This window comes from Giraffa tippelskirchi, chromosome 9 (genome assembly GCF_054371585.1).
Source record: "Giraffa tippelskirchi isolate mGirTip1 chromosome 9, T2T-mGirTip1v1.2.pri, whole genome shotgun sequence".
Taxonomy (NCBI): domain Eukaryota; kingdom Metazoa; phylum Chordata; class Mammalia; order Artiodactyla; family Giraffidae; genus Giraffa; species Giraffa tippelskirchi.
In genome coordinates this window covers 163,870,518-163,887,574 of record NC_137283.1, presented here as the reverse complement: position 1 = coordinate 163,887,574, position 17,057 = coordinate 163,870,518, and the positions used below count along the sequence as shown (strand labels likewise).

The 17,057-nt window shown below is 58.7% G+C and overlaps 1 protein-coding gene across 10 annotated transcripts in view; it reads left to right on the top strand.

Moving 5' to 3' along the window:
* The window catches only part of RPS6KA2 (ribosomal protein S6 kinase A2), a 330,001-nt gene extending 320,839 nt beyond the window's left edge, over positions 1-9,162 (top strand). For all 10 annotated transcript variants that reach the window (XM_081530720.1, XM_081530724.1, XM_081530723.1 and 7 more), the window contains 4 exons: positions 727-803; positions 2,099-2,216; positions 4,384-4,521; positions 6,076-9,162. In XM_081530720.1, coding sequence (XP_081386846.1) covers positions 727-803; positions 2,099-2,216; positions 4,384-4,521; positions 6,076-6,201 — 459 coding nt within the window. In that variant the 3' untranslated portion in view covers positions 6,202-9,162. The remainder of the gene's footprint in view (positions 1-726; positions 804-2,098; positions 2,217-4,383; positions 4,522-6,075) is intronic.
* The last annotated feature ends 7,895 nt before the right edge of the window (positions 9,163-17,057 follow it).

Genomic DNA, 17,057 nt, shown 5'->3' with positions numbered 1-17,057 from the left:
CCACCAGGGAGCTCCCCAAACTCTTCTTCCTCCAAAGTTAAATGTTTCCTTTTCCATCTGTCATCAAGAGCCAGGGCTCCCTGTGTGCGCTGGTCTTGGGGGAATCCTACTGTGGGAAACTGTGATTGGCTTCGCAGTAGTACAGGATGGTCTCACTGAAGACTTCCCCCACCCCCACCCCATGTCCCAACCCCCATCTCCACCCCCACACCCCACCCTCCATACCCCACCCCCATCCCCACCCCTCATCCCCACCCCCATCCCCACCCCCATCCCCACCCCCATTCCCACCCCTCATACCCCACCGCCATCCCCAGCCCTCATATCCCACCCCCCCTCTTCACCCCCATCGCCACCCCCCATACCCCACCCTCCATACCCCACCATGTTCACCCCCATACCCACCCCCTTACCCCACCCACCATACCCCACCCCCTATCTTCACCCCCATCCCCACCCCTCATACCCCACCCCCCTCTTCACCCCCATCCCCACCCCCATCCCCACCCCTCATACCCCACCCCCCCTCTTCACCCCCATCTCCACCCCCATCCCCACCCCCCATACCCCACCCTCCATACCCCACCATGTCCACCCCCATACCCACCCCCTTACCCCACCTCCTATCTCCACCCACCTCCACCGGCCTTATGGGCCCATCGCAGCAACATGCTTTGAACTTGAACTTCCCTGCCCAGCGCTGACCCACGTCTGCTCTCCCTGCAGGTCCTGAAGCGGCAGGGCTATGACGCGGCGTGTGACATCTGGAGCCTCGGGGTCCTGCTCTACACCATGCTGGCAGGGTAACGCAGCCCGGGTGGGGCCGGGAGCTCAGGCCCAGCCCTGGTGGGTGGTCAGAGAGCTGGGGCAGGAAGTTGAGTGCTGCCTGTCGTTCAAGGGTGTCTCCGGAATTAGGGAGCTGGCGCTGCAGCGCTCAGCTCACCCACAAAACCCCAAGCCTCAGACCACAGGCCACTCGCCTCTGGACCACGCGCCCTCTGGAAAGGTCACATCTTTGCTTAGAAATCTCAAGCCAGGAAGTTGCAGGGTCCTGAAGCCGGCAGGCGGCCCCGGGCTCCAGCTCACAGATTCGCCCTCACTAGCTCTGCTCGGGGTGAATCCTGACCTGAACCCCTCACTGCCCTCACTTTTGACTGAGAGGAGGACACTGTGTGGCCTTGAAGGCTCCTTCCAGCCAGGAAGGTCTGGAATTGTAGGATCCCCCAGCGCCCAGCGGTTTACACTTCACTAAATACTTGGGTGGAGGGGCAGGTGAGACGTCTAGGTCATCCAGCCCTCTTTACTGGGGCAAAATGGAGAAGACAGCCTCTCGGGAGTGACCGGGGGTGGCCTGCTTTCTGTGTGGCCTCGGTGACGCCCTTCCCAGTGAGCCGGTGACAGAGAGGGAGCCTGGGTGGCCTGCCGTCTCTTCCTGGTGCCACGCTTGGTGACCCTTCTGGTGCTCGCTTTGCAATACATAACTAGGAGCACAGCGCGGCCCCTGAAGGAAGTGCTGTTAGGATTACACGTCATTCCTTTCCAAGGAAGGCTACACCGACCGCCCTGGTTTATGTGAGGGGGTGGCAGGAAACATCTGTCCCACATTAGTGATGGCGCAAGGACTCTTCACGCTCTAAGTGTGTCTATGCACACCGCTGCTAGTGTATTATGCTGCCCATCTCCAACTGAGCCTCAAAACATTAATTTGTCAAAAAACCCAGTGTTGGTAATATATCAACCATGGGTCTCTCAGACTTCAAATCCCAGGCTCCCATCCACTATACCACACTGTCTCCATGGAAACCGTATCACTGGGGAAACCACTGTACCACTCTGTCACCAGGGAAGCCAGAAACGGTCCCGAATGGCTCATCTTTGGGTCCACAGAACTTTCTTCATTTCCCTATCAACCTTTAGCACTGGCCGAGTGAGGAAAAGAGACACAGCAGGAAGAAATAAATTACGCTTTGCCATGAATCTTGGATTTGGAGCATGATGGGAAAGAAAGCAATGATTGTTTTTATAACAGAGAGGCACAATGAGCTTTATCATAGGTTATGAAATGGAAGCTCATCACCACAAATCTCTCATCACACAGATTCACCCCTTTTGCAAACGGGCCGGATGACACCCCCGAGGACATCTTGGCAAGGATCGGGAGTGGAAAGTACGCCCTTTCCGGGGGAAACTGGGACTCCATCTCTGACGCGGCCAAGGTGAGCTCATGGCTCCAGGATGGAGATTCTGCGGGAACATCTCCGAGGAAGCTAGAGGATACTTTTCATGCAAATAACATAGATATTTTATACTCAGACATTTTGTATGCCTTTCAGATAAAAAAATTATTTTCGTAAAAATATTTCATAGCCCTTTTCACATTTTCCGTAGTCTTGTGTATTAGAGTTCTTCAGGGACGCAGAACCAACAGGGTGCGTATGCATAGAGAGACTGAGACAGAGGGAGGGACGTCTGTTTCTATGGAATCGTGGAGGCTAGTAATGGTAAATCCAAAATCTCCAGGGCAGGCTGGAAGCCTGGAGGCTCAGGGAGGCATAGACGTTGCCACTCTCGTCCAAAGCTGTCTTCTGGCAGAATCCCCTCTTCCTTGGGGACTTCAGTCTTTTTTCACTTAAGACCTTCAGCTGGTTGGATGAGGCCCACCCACATTATGGAGAAGTCGATGGATTCTAATGTTAACGTCACCTTCTCAGAAACATCTAGGCCAGTGGGCTTGGCTTTTGTGAGGTTTTTGCCACCTGGCTTGCGGGATCTTAGTTCTCCATCCAGGGATCGAACTGGGGCCCTCGGCAGTGACAGTGCGGAGTCTAACTACTGGGCCGTCAGGGAAGTCCCTACTGTGAGGGTCTGTTTTTTTTATTGAGCTGTGTTGTCTCGGTTCAGCACTCGGATGTTTTGTCCTGGTGCACGGACTCCCCAGTTGCAATGTGCAGGCTCCAAAGCACATGGGCTTCAGCAGTCGCATCTCGAGGGCTTACTTGCTCTGCAGCAGGTGGGGTCTTAGTTTCCTGACCAGGGATCGAACCTGTGTCCCCTGCATTGCAAAGGGGATTCTTAACCACTGGACCACCAGGGAAGTCCCTCTGAGGTCTTGAGCAAGTCAATAAAGTTCTCTCAACGTTTCATTTTTACACCTGAAAATGGGAAGAACAATCCTTCTAGGAGATATTTGTCTCAAGAAGTTACCAAGACTAGTGTCAGCAAATGTAAAAAGGCTTTGGGTTTCTCTGTAGAAGGAGTTGCTCGAGGGTGCACGGTATTTCTTCGTTGTGGTTGATGACCACGCGTTCTGGTGAGTGATGCCACTTCACACTATGCAGAGACTTTAAGTGACTTCGTTTCGTTTCGGAATGTGGTGGTGACACCAAGAGCAGGAGAGGAGGCTGGTGGAAACCACGGATCCTCCTCGGGGCTCTTCCTTGGGCACATGGTGGACAACTGGACACGTCACATCCTCCCCTACAACACAGGGGTGTCATATTCAGCCCCTTCCCCAAGGACAGTCCTGATGACTCACAGGAGTAGGTGCTTCTAGTGTGTGAGGACAGGCTCATGAATTCCATGCAGACGCAAATCACAGTTGTAACCATACCTGTGTGTACACACACTTGCCTGTATGACAACGTGTTAGTATAAAGACGAACTCAGTCTTGAAGCCCATTTTAGGAGTTTTTGTTGTTAGTACCTTATAATCAAAGAAGAAAATCACTTCTATGGAACATGAAACCTTTGAACACATATAATGGCAACCAGACCACTAATTCCATAGTTGGCAGTTATTTGCAGCAAATGCTGTACCAAATATGTGTGGAGGTGAGGATAGTAATACTTTATTACAGGTCATAAAATGTAACCGAGGACACTGTGATTGGTTTGCACCTGTGGGATAGTCCTTATTGCACCAAGGATAGTCCTTCCTTGGGAAGATTATCATTTTGACTCCGTATTGCAGTAACTTACATGCACTATTGAACATCTCCACATTTGATTTCTCTTTAGATGTGAAATCTTTACTACAACAGACCTCTCGAGTGGGAATTCCCTAGTGGTTAGGACTCCATGCTCCCACAACCAAGAGCTTGGGTTCTGTCCCTGATCAGGAAACTAAAATCCCACAAGCCACTCAGCGCAGCCACATAAATTAAAAATAAATAAACCTGGAGAGACCCACCACGTTGATAATGGTTAAAACTTTAAAAAAAAAATTCATCTTCTTATAAACCTAAAAGCAACCGTTTGACCCCAAATGCACAGAGTCCTTCCCAGGACAGTGGTTAGGCTTTGCCATGAGAGGGAGGAGGGGGACCACCCTGAGCCGGGCAGCCCTCACTCCTGCCCCCGCCCCTCGCTCCCCCTGCCCCGCAGGACGTCGTGTCCAAGATGCTGCACGTGGACCCCCACCAGCGCCTGACGGCAGTTCAGGTCCTCAAACACCCCTGGATCGTCCACAGGGAGCACCTGTCCCCAAACCAGCTCAGCAGACAGGACGTCCATCTGGTGAAGGTATCGCCCGCCGGTGCCCACGGCAGAGCGGTGGGAGGGGCCTTCCTGCCCGGCTAACCCCGGGGTCACGGGTGCGGGAGCAGAACCAGGAAGCGGCAGACAGGTGTACCCCCCCACCTGCAGTCACATACCAACTCTGCCGAAGGGGCAGCTTCTGAACAGCTTCATTACATGTGAGAGAGAGAGACAGAGAGGAGACGGAGATGGCGAGAGGAGAGACAGGCTGAGGGCCCCACCACTCTGGACCTGAGCTCTGCAGGCGCCTCTGTAAACCCCAGACGGCACACAGTGCGGCTTCCCCAGACGGCTGTCACTGCCCAGTTCTGTGTCACAGCACAGAAACACCGTGATGGCACCTGAGTGGTCAGTGAGTTCCAGGAAGGGCTTATTTACACCGGGCAGTGGCTGGCTTGGCCCCGGGCTGGGGTTTGCTGACCCCTGCCCCTCCCCGCCCCTCTGAAGCCAGCGTGTCCTGGTCGCTCACCCCACCACCACGCCCCCGCTGGCGTGGCCTCTTAGCTTAGGGCATCCCGAGACCTTGGGGGCCGTGCAGGAAGCCCTGGACGAAGGGTGAGCGCAGAGCAGCCCCGCCCGCGGAGCTCCGGGCGGACGGCCGAGGGCGTCCTGCTCGGGAGTCTAGAGGCCTTGCCCCAAGGAGACGCTGCCTCTTTCGTCCTTGGCTTAGGCGGGCCCTCACTGCCTTGCTCTTCTGACCTTGTGGGGCGGCCATCATTTCCGGGCCACTGCGGCTGTGTGTCATTGAACCTACATACGGCCAGGCAGTGGCTGCCGGTCACCCCGCTGGTGATGCCCCGGCCCCTGGGTTGCAGCCTTGACAGACGGCTGGCGTCCAGAGGACCGGGGGTCCACACGGTGGGGACAGGAGGTCCCGCCCACGGGCTGTGAGCCTGGGGTGCTGAGGCCCCTGCGCTCCTGGTCGCCCGCGGGGGCTGACCCCGCCTTATCGGCGCTGCTGGTGTCATGGCATGGGGCACTGCGGCCCAGTCCTGCTCCTCGGGCGGCCTGGCCCATCACGGCCTGGCCGGAGAGCCCCACACCCCGTCAGGGCCTGTGAGGCCAGCACCCGTCTGCGGGGAGCCCTGCGTCCCGGTGGGACCCTCTTCTGGGAGGAGTGCGCTGCGCCGGCCACGCAGGGACTGGGGCTCCTGCGAGGAGCCACCCATCCCGGACCTTCCGGGGGTTAGAGCTGCTCCAGGAGCGGCCCTGGCCCCCAAGTGGGTCCCAAACCCTCCAAACAGGCAGAGCTGGAGGCCGATGGGCTCGGCCGTTGCCAGGAGGGCACCCCCAGGGATTTGGCAGGATGGGCGTCGGGAGGCCTCACCCGGGTGCTCCGTGGGAGCCCAAGGAGTCCGTCCAGTTCACTGGACAGTGGGTCTGTGCAGAACTGCATCAGTGCGCAGTTTATGGTGGCGGTGGGTGGACGGACGCGGCAGTCAGAGCAACATCCCGATGTCTGAGTGCTCCCGTCCGGGTCTGAAGGAGGGTCTCCCGGCCGCCCAGGCTCAGCGAGCCTGCCTCCCCCTCGGTTTGCAGGGAGCCATGGCCGCCACCTACTTCGCTCTCAACAGAGCCCCTCAAGCCCCGCGGCTGGAGCCCGTGCTGTCATCCAACCTGGCCCAGCGCCGAGGCATGAAGAGACTCACGTCCACGCGGCTGTAGCCGAGCCCCGCGCCTTCTCTGCAGCCCAGGAGGATCGGACGGTGACCCCCGGACGCAGCCCCCAGACGCGGCTGGGCCGACCTGCCCCCTCTGCCCCCACCAACCAGATGGAGTCCTCCCTGCACCCCCTACCGCGCCAAGCACCCAGGGCTCCTCCTGGCCCGTGGGCCTTGCACATGGCTTGTGTTTCTGTGGAGAGATGCCTCCTGCAGCTATAAAGTCAGCAGCCTGGTCCCACCTCTGGCACACGCGGCCTGGATGTCACGGCGAGGACGGGGCGGTTACGGCAGTGCCCCCGGGGGCCCGGCCCCTGCACTCGGCCTGTGCTGGTGGCTGAGTGACCGGCGGGCAGACGCCTGCTCCCTCCAAATGATCCAAAGAGCCCTTGTCTCCTCCAACCCCCGCTTGGACCGAGACCCTGCCTTCTCTCCTGTCGCAGAGCTGGCAGGGGGCGAGGCTACCCCAGAACCAGTGGCCGCGTTTCACAAGCATCGCTGGTGTCCCCTCGCCCGGGAAGGAGCCAGCCGAAGCCTGTGCGAGGACCAGGGTCTGGGGGAGGGCTGCTCCACACCCATCCCGAGCTTGGAAGAGGTCCCGGGCTCCCCTGAGTGCTGGCTCTCGCTTTTCTGGAAGCGCCGCAGTGGCCACGGGAACCCCGAGCGTGGTTGCCTCTCTGTTCCCCTGGAGACCTCTGCCACGCCCCCCACCCCGCCCGGGGCCAGAGGGAAGCACCAGGATGCTTGCAGAGGGCAGGGCGCCGTTTGTGGGAGCTGCGCTTTTGTGCTGTGTGTTGTTTCTGTCGCACAGGGCTGTCCTCAGCTGCAGCGTCAGGGATGTTTAATGTCTCTGCTGGGCGTGTGCACGCAGGAGTGGGCGTCGTCCGGCAGCACTGGCCCTCTGCTCTCAGGCGGGGAGGGCGCGCCTGTTGTTCTCAGCCAGGTTTTCACCAAGAAGACAGGATTTACAAGTCCGTCCATCTCCACTCACTCTGGTACCCAACCCCGAAATCAAGGAAGGCCGCACTCTAAAACTGTAGCTCCCTAGCTAGGTCTAACGGTCTGCAGACCTTAAAATATAAGCCTATTGCTGAAGCTTTAATTATCCCAGGAGGCTTTTTTCTCCCCTCAGAACCACAAAGAATGAAAAGGTGGGAACAGATCCGTGTACCTGTTTTCCCACAAAACCCTTTCAGGCATTTCTCGTATTTCTCAATAGAAAGCGCTTTTTCCCCGAGGCTCAAGAGACTTCTACCCGCAAGAGTTTTGTCTTAGGTCAGACGGTTTGACCTGTTATTGGGCACTTAGGCAAACCCGAGCGGCCCCAGGTTGCCCCCAGGTCACAGGTCTGCCCCCCAGAGACGGACGAGGGCCCTTTGTATCCTGTTAGCTGCACAGAAGGCGCCCGGTCCACCCGGGCCTGTGCCTTTGTCCTGGGCATGTGGGCAGGGTCATTCATTTGTTGGAGCCTCACGGTGAAGGGAGAGGGAAGGCGGAGGAGGTGCAGCGCTGGGAGGCGGTCAGCGTGTCCTCTGAGCGTCCCCCGGGCTCGGCTAGCCGACTCTGCCTGCAGCCTTCCATCTGACCTCTCAGAGTGCTGCGGGGACCCCGGACCTGCCCTGGGGGAGCACACAGCCGAGCGTGGCTGCAGGGACACCCCCCGCCCCGGCTCATCCTGGCTCTGCTGAACGGGCCGATGTGACTGTCCATGCAGCGCCCCCCTCCCTCACCCTCCTCCGAAACGAGGCTTTCCGCAGAAAGTCCGCCGGGAGAAGTCAGGAGCCCGTTTTCAGCTGAACTTGCAGAAGTCTTGAGTGAAGCGGCCAGCAGCTAGGCCTTCCGACCGGCAGGTGGGGTGTGAGTGCAGGCTTTGCAGGGCGTGTGCGCCTGGAGTGGCCGCCAGCAGGCCACCCAGCTGCCCTGCCCTCTCACAGAGCCAGACACCCCCTGGTTCATAGAAACCGCAGATGCCCAGCCCTGGATCTCAGGCCTCTCGCCCGGCTGGCCCCTCTGGGGTGCCCACTCTATAGTCTTATCCATCCTGCACCCCCCCACTTTAAGAGAAACACCTGACTCGCCCCCCGCCCCCGGAGTGAAAGCTTTGCACCCCCGTGTCAGAGCAGCAGAGTGGGCTTTCCCGTGGTCCCCAGGTCAGGCCATCTGCGATCCCAGACCCCCGTCGCTGTTTGGAAGGCCCTCGGCCTGTGAGCGGTCATAGCACTGATGGAGCCAGTGTGTTCACTGGGGTGTCGCCCCCGCCCCCCACCGGGGGGGTCCCCTCGGCTCCCCAGCCCCCGCAGGAGAATCTGATTTGCACTCTTCCCCCGCCTCTCCAGGGCCCTGGGGTTCTAGCTTGGAGGGGGCGCTGAGCTTCTGAGGGCTCAGGCCACCCGGGAAGGGACCTGCGCTCCGTCCCGACGCCCAGCACTTTGCGCCCCAGCCCGTGTCCGTGTTTACAGGGGACTTGCGTGCTCACGCTTTATATTTTATGTTGGAGATGGGCGGCCACCCTACGGTATTTATTACGCTTTCCAGACTTTCTGAATAGGTTTTTTTAATAAACACGGGTTTTATGAAGTGCACTATTTTTCTAGCACAGCTCTGACACTGGCCTTTCTGTATTGTGACGGTCTGCAGGTGAGCGTCTGGCCTCCTCGCCTCCTGCCCTCCTGCCAGCCTCTGCCGCTGCCCCCTGGCTTCCTCTCATCCTGGGGGCTGGAGGCGTGGCTGTGTCTGTGCACGTGTAGGTGTGAGTGCTGAGTGCATGCACGTATTTGTGTGTGCACGCCTTGGGCAGCCGGGCAGGAGACAGTGGATGGTGGTGTTGGCAGCGAAGCAGGCCTGGAGGGGCGGGGGTGGGCTGCTGGTCGCCACCCCCAAGGTCTCCCCTAGGTGCTGCCAGGTGCCACTTTACACCCATCTTTTCTTTGTACAGAAATAAAGCAAGAAGCTTCGCTGTTGGTCATCAGCTCTCCAACCTCATTTCTTTTTCCCTCTTGGTCAGTTCCTCACCTGCATGTGTCAGCAGGCGGGACACACACACAGGCACCTCTCTCTCTGCAGGCCGGACCACCCCCCCCGACACACACACACACACCTCTCTCTGCAGGCCAGACCGCTCCCCCATCACACACACACACACACACACACACACACACACACCGCTCTGTCTGCAGGACAGACGCCCCCCGACCTGACACACAGACACACACATTTCTCTGTCTGCAGGCCAGACGCCCCCGCCCCCCGACACACACACACACACACACACACATCTCTCTGTCTGCAAGCCAGACGCCCCCGCCCCCCGACACACACACCCCCACACACACACCTCTCTCTGTCTGCAGGCCAGACCGCTCCCCCGACACACACACACACACACACACACACACACACACACACACACACACACACACACACACACACACACACACACACACACACACACACACACACACACACACACACACACACACACACACACATCTCTCGTCAAGCAGCAGAGGGGTCCCTCCTCAGAGCCTTCAGGAGGAGGTGCGCTGGCTCTCAGGGCCAGAGTTAACACACAAGGAGCTCTTTGCGGCCCCAGAGGGTGCTCAGAAAACCCCCCCGGAAGAGACTGAATTGGAGAGAGCAACTCGCATGCATGGTCTGTGGCTGCGTGACAAGCCCACGGCCGAGGGCGTTGAGCAGTCCCTTGGGAAGTGGTTCTGGAGGTCAGAAGTCCGAGGTGGGCCCACGGAGTGAAGTCAGGGCCGCGTACCTTCTGGGGGCTCCGGGAGGCTCCAAGCCCCACCTTGTGCAGTTTCTGGAGGCGCCTGCACTCCCTGACTCACTGTCCCTCCCTGCGGCCTCAGAGCCAAGTCTGCAGTCCTCCCAGCTACCCCCTTCCCCTGCCCCCAACCCGGGACATGCTCCCTACTGTGAGGCCAGCTGGCAGCAGACCAAACTCCACCTGCTGTCTCAACACACACACACCTCTCTCTGCAGGCCAGACCGCCTCCCCTCCATCACACACACGCGCACACACCTCTCTCTCTGCAGGCCAGTCCAGACCGGGACCAGCCCGTGACATCCCGACCTCCCATCTGCCGGGCGGGCAAAGGTCAGCCTGTGTGTGGATTGCAGGGAACTGTGTTCAGCTTTGCTTCTCAGGAGCTGACGAGTTACCTGCCTCAGTCTCGCGGACGCGGACCCAGAGAGGAGACTCAGGGTCAGGACCCCCCTCCCCAGAACTAACAGCAAGACCCCACGTGCGTCAGTCCCTGCCCCCGGCCAGGTCTCTCCGGAGGTGGAGGGCATGGCCCAGGCTGAGGGCGCACACCGGGGCTGTGTCAGTACCAGGCCCCGACTTGGGAAACCCCAGGCCTCCACTAAGGGCTGCAGGCAAACTGCCATCCTTTGCCCAGGACGGGACAGTCCTGTGCCCCCAGCTGTGTGGTGTCCGTGAGCATCAGGTCCGTGACTGCTCGCACACGTGCAGACGTACAAAGCCGGGGGGTCCACCCCCCCCAACACCAGCGGCTCCAGTCTGTCCCTACTGTCCTCACTTGTCATCCAAGAGGTTGGGGAGAGGGGCTGGGCCGGGGAGAGGGGCTGGGCCGGGCGGGGGCGGGCTGCGGCCTTAGCTCACCCGACGTCCTGCTGACCCTCAACCACCAGTGCACGCACCTTCTGCAGGATGTGAAATAGGCCTGCAGACACCTTTCCTGCAGAACATCCTGTCTATATTCTCCAATCCCGCTTGTCACTTGTCCTAAGCACTACCAACCAGGCCAGTAGCCGTATCTGTTTCCCAAGACCCTGGGGCCTGAGGCGGGTGAGGGAGACTTGGGCCTGGGCCCCTGGTTTCCAGGGCACCCCCGGGTCACCCAGTTCTGGGGCCCAGCAGATCCTGGCGTTCAACCTGTCTGAGACCTCCCAGGTAAAGAGTACCTCTCGTGGACAAGGACAGAAACTGGGCAGCGTGTGACCCAGGATCCCAATCGGACGCTGGGGGTGGGGTCCGGCTCTGCCGCTTAGGTGGCTGGACGGACGCGGCCCTGCCCTGGAGCTCAGCTTCCCGGGCCGGACGCAGGACCAGGGCGCCTACCTTCCCAGGAGGGCACCCGCCCCAGCTGCCTCTGCTTGTCCATGCTTTGACGCAGTGGCAGTCACTTCATCACTGACGCGCGGACACGCGGACTCAACACGTGGTCCCCGTGCAGAGTCGCTCAGTCTGAGCACATCTCCTGAGCTGGGACCATCGCGGTCCCGAGAGGTTCCAAGCTGCGGGGCAGGGCCCGCCTCTCGTGAAGCCAAGCTTCCAGCAGGAGAGGAACAGTCCAACAGTATCGTAACCTAACGGGAAGTAAGCCAGTAACAGCGCAGCCCACAGCGGGAGCTGCAGGGAGGTCTGCTCTGCAGACAGGGGAGCTGCGCTTTCATTCGGGAAGGGGAGTCAAAGCGGAGTCCTGAAGGTGTGCTGGATCTTCTCGGAAACAGATCCGATCAACCTTTCAGTGTCCAGCCGGTGACTTTCGAGCTTTGTTTAGTTGATTCCCCAACAACGGCTATAATTCAGAATCTAAAATCAACAGCCCTCATGTATGACACGTGTCCAATTTGGGTGTGTGTTTGTCACTTTACTATGACGAGGAAAAACATCACATAAACATTTGGCAGATAAACAATTTTCGATGTGCTGTTTTCATCACACCTGAGCTTAGGCGAGAGAGTCACGATTTCCAAATCATAAGTGTGGTCTCAGCTCAGAAACAGCACTGCTGGCGGTGAGTTCCATGACTTCAGTGTTTCCCACAAATCTTATCACGCAGGGTTTCTTCCGTGAGGGAACGGGAGGTCAGCTCAGCCCCTGACCCTGACCTCAGGGCTCCAGGGCTCTGCTCTGGGCTGCGGGATGGACTGTGGAGTAGGAGACTTTGATCATGCGGACATGTCAAGGCCTGCAGACTTTCTCTCAAGCTCTGCTTTTTTATCAGGTAAACCTACGGACTTGGAAACCAGATCGATCGGGTTTTGTTTTTAGTCGTAAATAGCAGTTGAAAAGGTAGATGCTCAAACTGAAGAAAAGATTTTTTTAAAGAGAAATTAAGACCAGAGTTAGGCTCTGCACATAAATTTAAAGCACATTTTCAGAGCCTAAGATTTTTGCTAACAACAATCTCTGGCCTAGTTACACAAGATACCCAGTGAGACCTAGAAAACTTCCAAAGAAATCCGCAATCACGTAGGACTTGATCCAAAAGACTGACAGGAACCACAGTGAAAGCATAACGTCTAGGCCCTTGAGAAGGTTAATGATAAAATAATCAATGTGGGCCTCACGGCCACCAGACGAGCCACTGTCCCTGATGGTTTGGCAAAAGGAGGCCAGAGGTCAGCAAGCCGCCCAGACCACAGTCCGCGGGGCCGGGACGCGGGTCCCCAGACCACAGTCCGCGGGGCCGGGACGCGGGTCCCCATGTCCCCCAAAAGTTCAAGTGGCTTCAGACTTCCCTTTCCTCCAACAAAACCTTCTAGGACCCCCTGTGAAATGAGGAGGCAGGGCGGCCCTGGTGACCCCGGGGTGGGGTCTCGGTCTCCTGAGGGCTGATGGAGACCCTGGAAGAGGGGTGCACGGCAGGGGAAGTCCAGTAGGAAAGGGGGTGCCCTGAGGCGCGGTCAGGAAGGTTCTCCCCAGGACGGATGGAGAGATGCTCGGTCTGTTCACAGAAACGTTTCTTCGGACCAGCTCCTCGCCCCGCCCCAGGGATGCCAACAGAACTCTCTGCCTCCATCGCTTTCTTCCTGATGAGAGAGGAGACAAGAGACAAACCACACAAAGGACGCGACCGTCACAGGAGACAAGAGACAAACCACACAAAGGACGCGACCGTCACAGGAGACAAGAGACAAACCACACAAAGGACGCGACCGTCACAGGAGACAAGAGACAAACCACACAAAGGACGCGACCCTCACAGGAGACAAGAGACAAACCACACAAAGGACGCGACCCTCACAGGAGACAAGAGACAAACCACACAAAGGACGCGACCGTCACAGGAGACAAGAGACAAACCACACAAAGGACGCGACCGTCACAGGAGACAAGAGACAAACCACACAAAGGACGCGACCGTCACAGGAGACAAGAGACAAACCACACAAAGGACGCGACCCTCACAGGAGACAAGAGACAAACCACACAAAGGACGCGACCGTCACAGGGGACAAGAGACAAACCACACAAAGGACGCGACCCTCACAGGAGACAAGAGACAAACCACACAAAGGACGCGACCGTCACAGGGGACAAGTGCTGCGGGCACACGGGGAGGCCGGGGGGGCAGCGGGGGCAGCTTCAGACAGAGAGCGCGAGGGCCTCACCGAGAAGACGCACTGGAGGAGCTGGTGGGCCAGGGAAGGGGGCTGCGGGGGTGGGGGCTGGGGGTGGGGGCTGGGGGTGGGCGCTGCAGGACTGGGGCTGGGCGCTGCAGGGCTGGGGGCTGCAGGGCTGGGGCTGGGTGCAGCAGGGCTGGGGGTGGGCGCTGCAGAGCTGGGGGCTGCAGGGCTGGGGGTGGGTGCTGCAGGGCTGGGGGCTGGGGGCTGGGGGGAGGAACTGCAGAGCAGGGAGGGGACTGCATGGCAGGAAGGACTGCATGAGCTCATTTCCTCTTCCCAGAGCTCCACTGCAGCCCCCCCACCCCGCCCCCGCACGCCGCGCAGAGTAAGGGTTTCCCGTGAGTGTGCGGTTCTCAGAACGTGCCACCAGAGGGCAGTGTGGGTCCTGCAGGTGTCAGGGTCCCTCCCGCCCCCGGCGCCCCTCCCAGATCGCACGCTTCCCTTATGGGGACACGTGTGGGGGGAGGGCAGCTGTCCCAGATCCTGCTCTGCTCCTTGTGCCCCGGCTCGAGCTGCCGACCCGAGGTCTCGGCAGAACTGGGCGTCTGTCAACACTGCTCTGGGAAGCGCAGATGGACACACCATAAACCTCCGCAGGGCGGGATGTCAGGATCCTTTCAGCTCTTCCTGATTTTACGTTAGCTCGGCTGTCTCTCACACAGGAGAAACTCTCTCCTTAAACCACAGCCCACTCCAGGACTCTGGCCCGGAGAACCCCAAGGACGGAGGAGCCTGGTGGGCTGCGGTCCATGGGGTCGCAGAGTCGGACACGACGGAGCATCTGAACCCTACACGGCACGTAGCTGATCCGCATCGTTGAACAGCAGAAACCAGCACAACGCTGTAAAGCAACTTTCCTCCCATTAAAAAATAAGTTTAAAAAGTAAAACAAGAAATAAACTCCTGCAGGGAATTCCCTGGTGCGCCGGTGATTAGGACTCGGGTTTGACCCCTTGTCAGGGAACTAAGGGCTTCCCTGGTGGCTCAGCTGGTAAAGAATCTGCCTGCAATGCAGGAGACCTGGGTTCAATCCCTGGGTCGGGAAGATCCCCTGGAGAAGTGAAAGGCTACCTGCTCCAGTACTCTGGCCTGGAGAATTCCATGAACTGTATAGTCCATGGGGTTGCAAAGAGTCAGACACAACTGAGCGACTTTCACTTTGCTTCACTCATTTCTTCAGGGAACTAAGATCCCAAATGCCACAAGTCATGGCTTAATTAATTAATTAAAACACCCTGGTAGAGGAGCAGAAAAGTTACCTAATTATTAGAATTATTATATTCCTTATAACAGGTCTGTAGAAAAATTTAATTTCAGAATAGGTCTTCAGTGGAGCAAACGACTCAGGTAACTCCGGAAAAAGGCTCAAACAACACACCTGTATTTCTCAAGCACTCCTGTGGCTCCGTGGACCGGCCCTGTCGGAGACGCACAGTACCACGTGAGCCCCCAAGCTCCAAACTCAGCCCAGGCCCGCCCTGACCCCCAGGCTGCCGGCCTCTGTGGGGTGCTCGTCGCCACGGGGCTCCCTGACAAGCCTCCCCCCTGGGCCCTCAGCCCTGAACCTCCGGTGTGCCTCTCAGCCTCCCAGCCTGGCTTCTCCTACCTGAGTCCCTAAGTCAGCTGGAACTGAAGCCCTCTGACCCGCACCTCTTCCCAAGGACCCGCCCGGCATCCCTCATTCCAGGGCCTCCCCCAGCCCTGCCCGCATCATCTACCTCCTGTCCTGCTAGGTCACCTCCCGGACCTGGGCTTCCCTTCCTTCCCTTCTGGGCATCGCTCTGCTCAGCTGGGCAGCGCTCTGACCTCCCGCCTGAGCTTCCTCTGCAGCGCTGCCCGCCACACCCACTGTCCACGCTGTGGCTTACGGATGTATCAGCAGACCATTGTGTTCGGATCCCTAAACTGTATTGAAGGGAAACCTGCCACGCTCTGATCCTCCTGGAGAAAGCCCGGCTCATCCGGGCCGAGCCCCATGGATGCTGAGCCCCATGACCTTGGCCGCTGAGATCTCAGCTAATCCTGCGGCTCCCCACCTTAGGTTTATATCATGGTGAGGTGCCCTCCAAGAGGGTGCCTCCAGCCACAGTCACCTATTTAAATGTCAATGGCTTTGTTGTTGCTGTTTAGTTGCCAAGTCGTGTCTGACTCTTTGCGACCCCGTGGACTGTAGTCCGCCAGGCTCCTCCATCCATGTGGATTCTCCAGGCAAGGATACTGGAGTGGGTTGCCACTTCTTTCCCCGGATGCTCTTTCCAACCCAGGGATCGAACTTGCGTCTCCTGCATTTGCAGGCAGATTCTCTCCAAGTGCGCCACCAGGCATATTCTTTACAAGAAGTTAAATAAAATTTAAAATTCCATTCTGTGGCCCCACGGGCCGTATATCAAGAGCCCTGTGGCCGACTCAAGCCAGGGCTCTGGAGTTGGAGAGTCTGGAGAGCCCAGACTCTAGAACATTTCCATGGAGTCAGAAGGTTCCACTGGACGGCGCTGTTCTAGAATATCGGTTGGGAGTCTTAGTTACAGACACGAGAACAGTCTTCAGCAAGTTTGAGCGGAAAGGAGATTATCACAGAATAGTAGGCGCTTTGCAGAACTTTCGAGAGAGCTGGCATGGAAGCCACACAGCCAGAGACAACACACCCCAGCTCCTCCTCCCCAGGCTGCTTGCAGAGTCCTGGCGGCCTCCCCGGCCAACCCTCAGGTCCCCTCCCCTCACACACGTCCGAGCTGGCTGGGACTGTGTTCATTTGCTCCCGGGTCTGTGTCTGGGGCTCTCGGCCTGGCACCCCACCTTGCAGAATCGCCTCGTTTCCCAGCTGCAGTCCCTGCACCTGCCCCCTCCCTGCCCGCTGTAGCAGGACCCCTCGTCCGGCGTCCTGGCTCATTGGGACAAGTCACCGCTTGATGAAGCCCTTGGCCTGCAGCTCAGTCTGGGGGTGTCTTCTGGGCCAGCTCGACGGAGTCGCATTCATGTTCTGGAAACCCTCCCCTTGCAGAGCCCAAGAGCACACACAAAGCCAGGAGTGTGTTGCTCGTGACCCACTGGGTCCCGCCAGCACCCGTGCCCCTCAATGTCCAGCCCCTGGACCTGAGAGAGAGAGAAAAGCCCAGAACTTCAGGGGCTCTGGGCCCCAGCCCTGCCCTGTGAGGTCTCCATGGGCCGCCCCTGCGGGTTCTAACAAGGCCAAGTCCTTGAGACATGCGGAGGACCGGGGATCCCGGAGGGAACAGCCTCCGTCTCCTTCCTCCCGGCTCGGTCAGCCCCGCTGCTGTGACAGAATTCTGCAGACAGCTCAGGAGGCTGCGGGTCTACCATACGGGCCCCCACACACTCGTGTCGGGGGGGACGAGGTTCACGAAGGTTCTGGGCCCTTCATCTTGCAAACGCTGTCTCCACGTGACCTCATCGAAACCAACCCACTTCCCAAAGGCCCCCTTCAAATGCCATCACAGCGGGGGTGAGGGT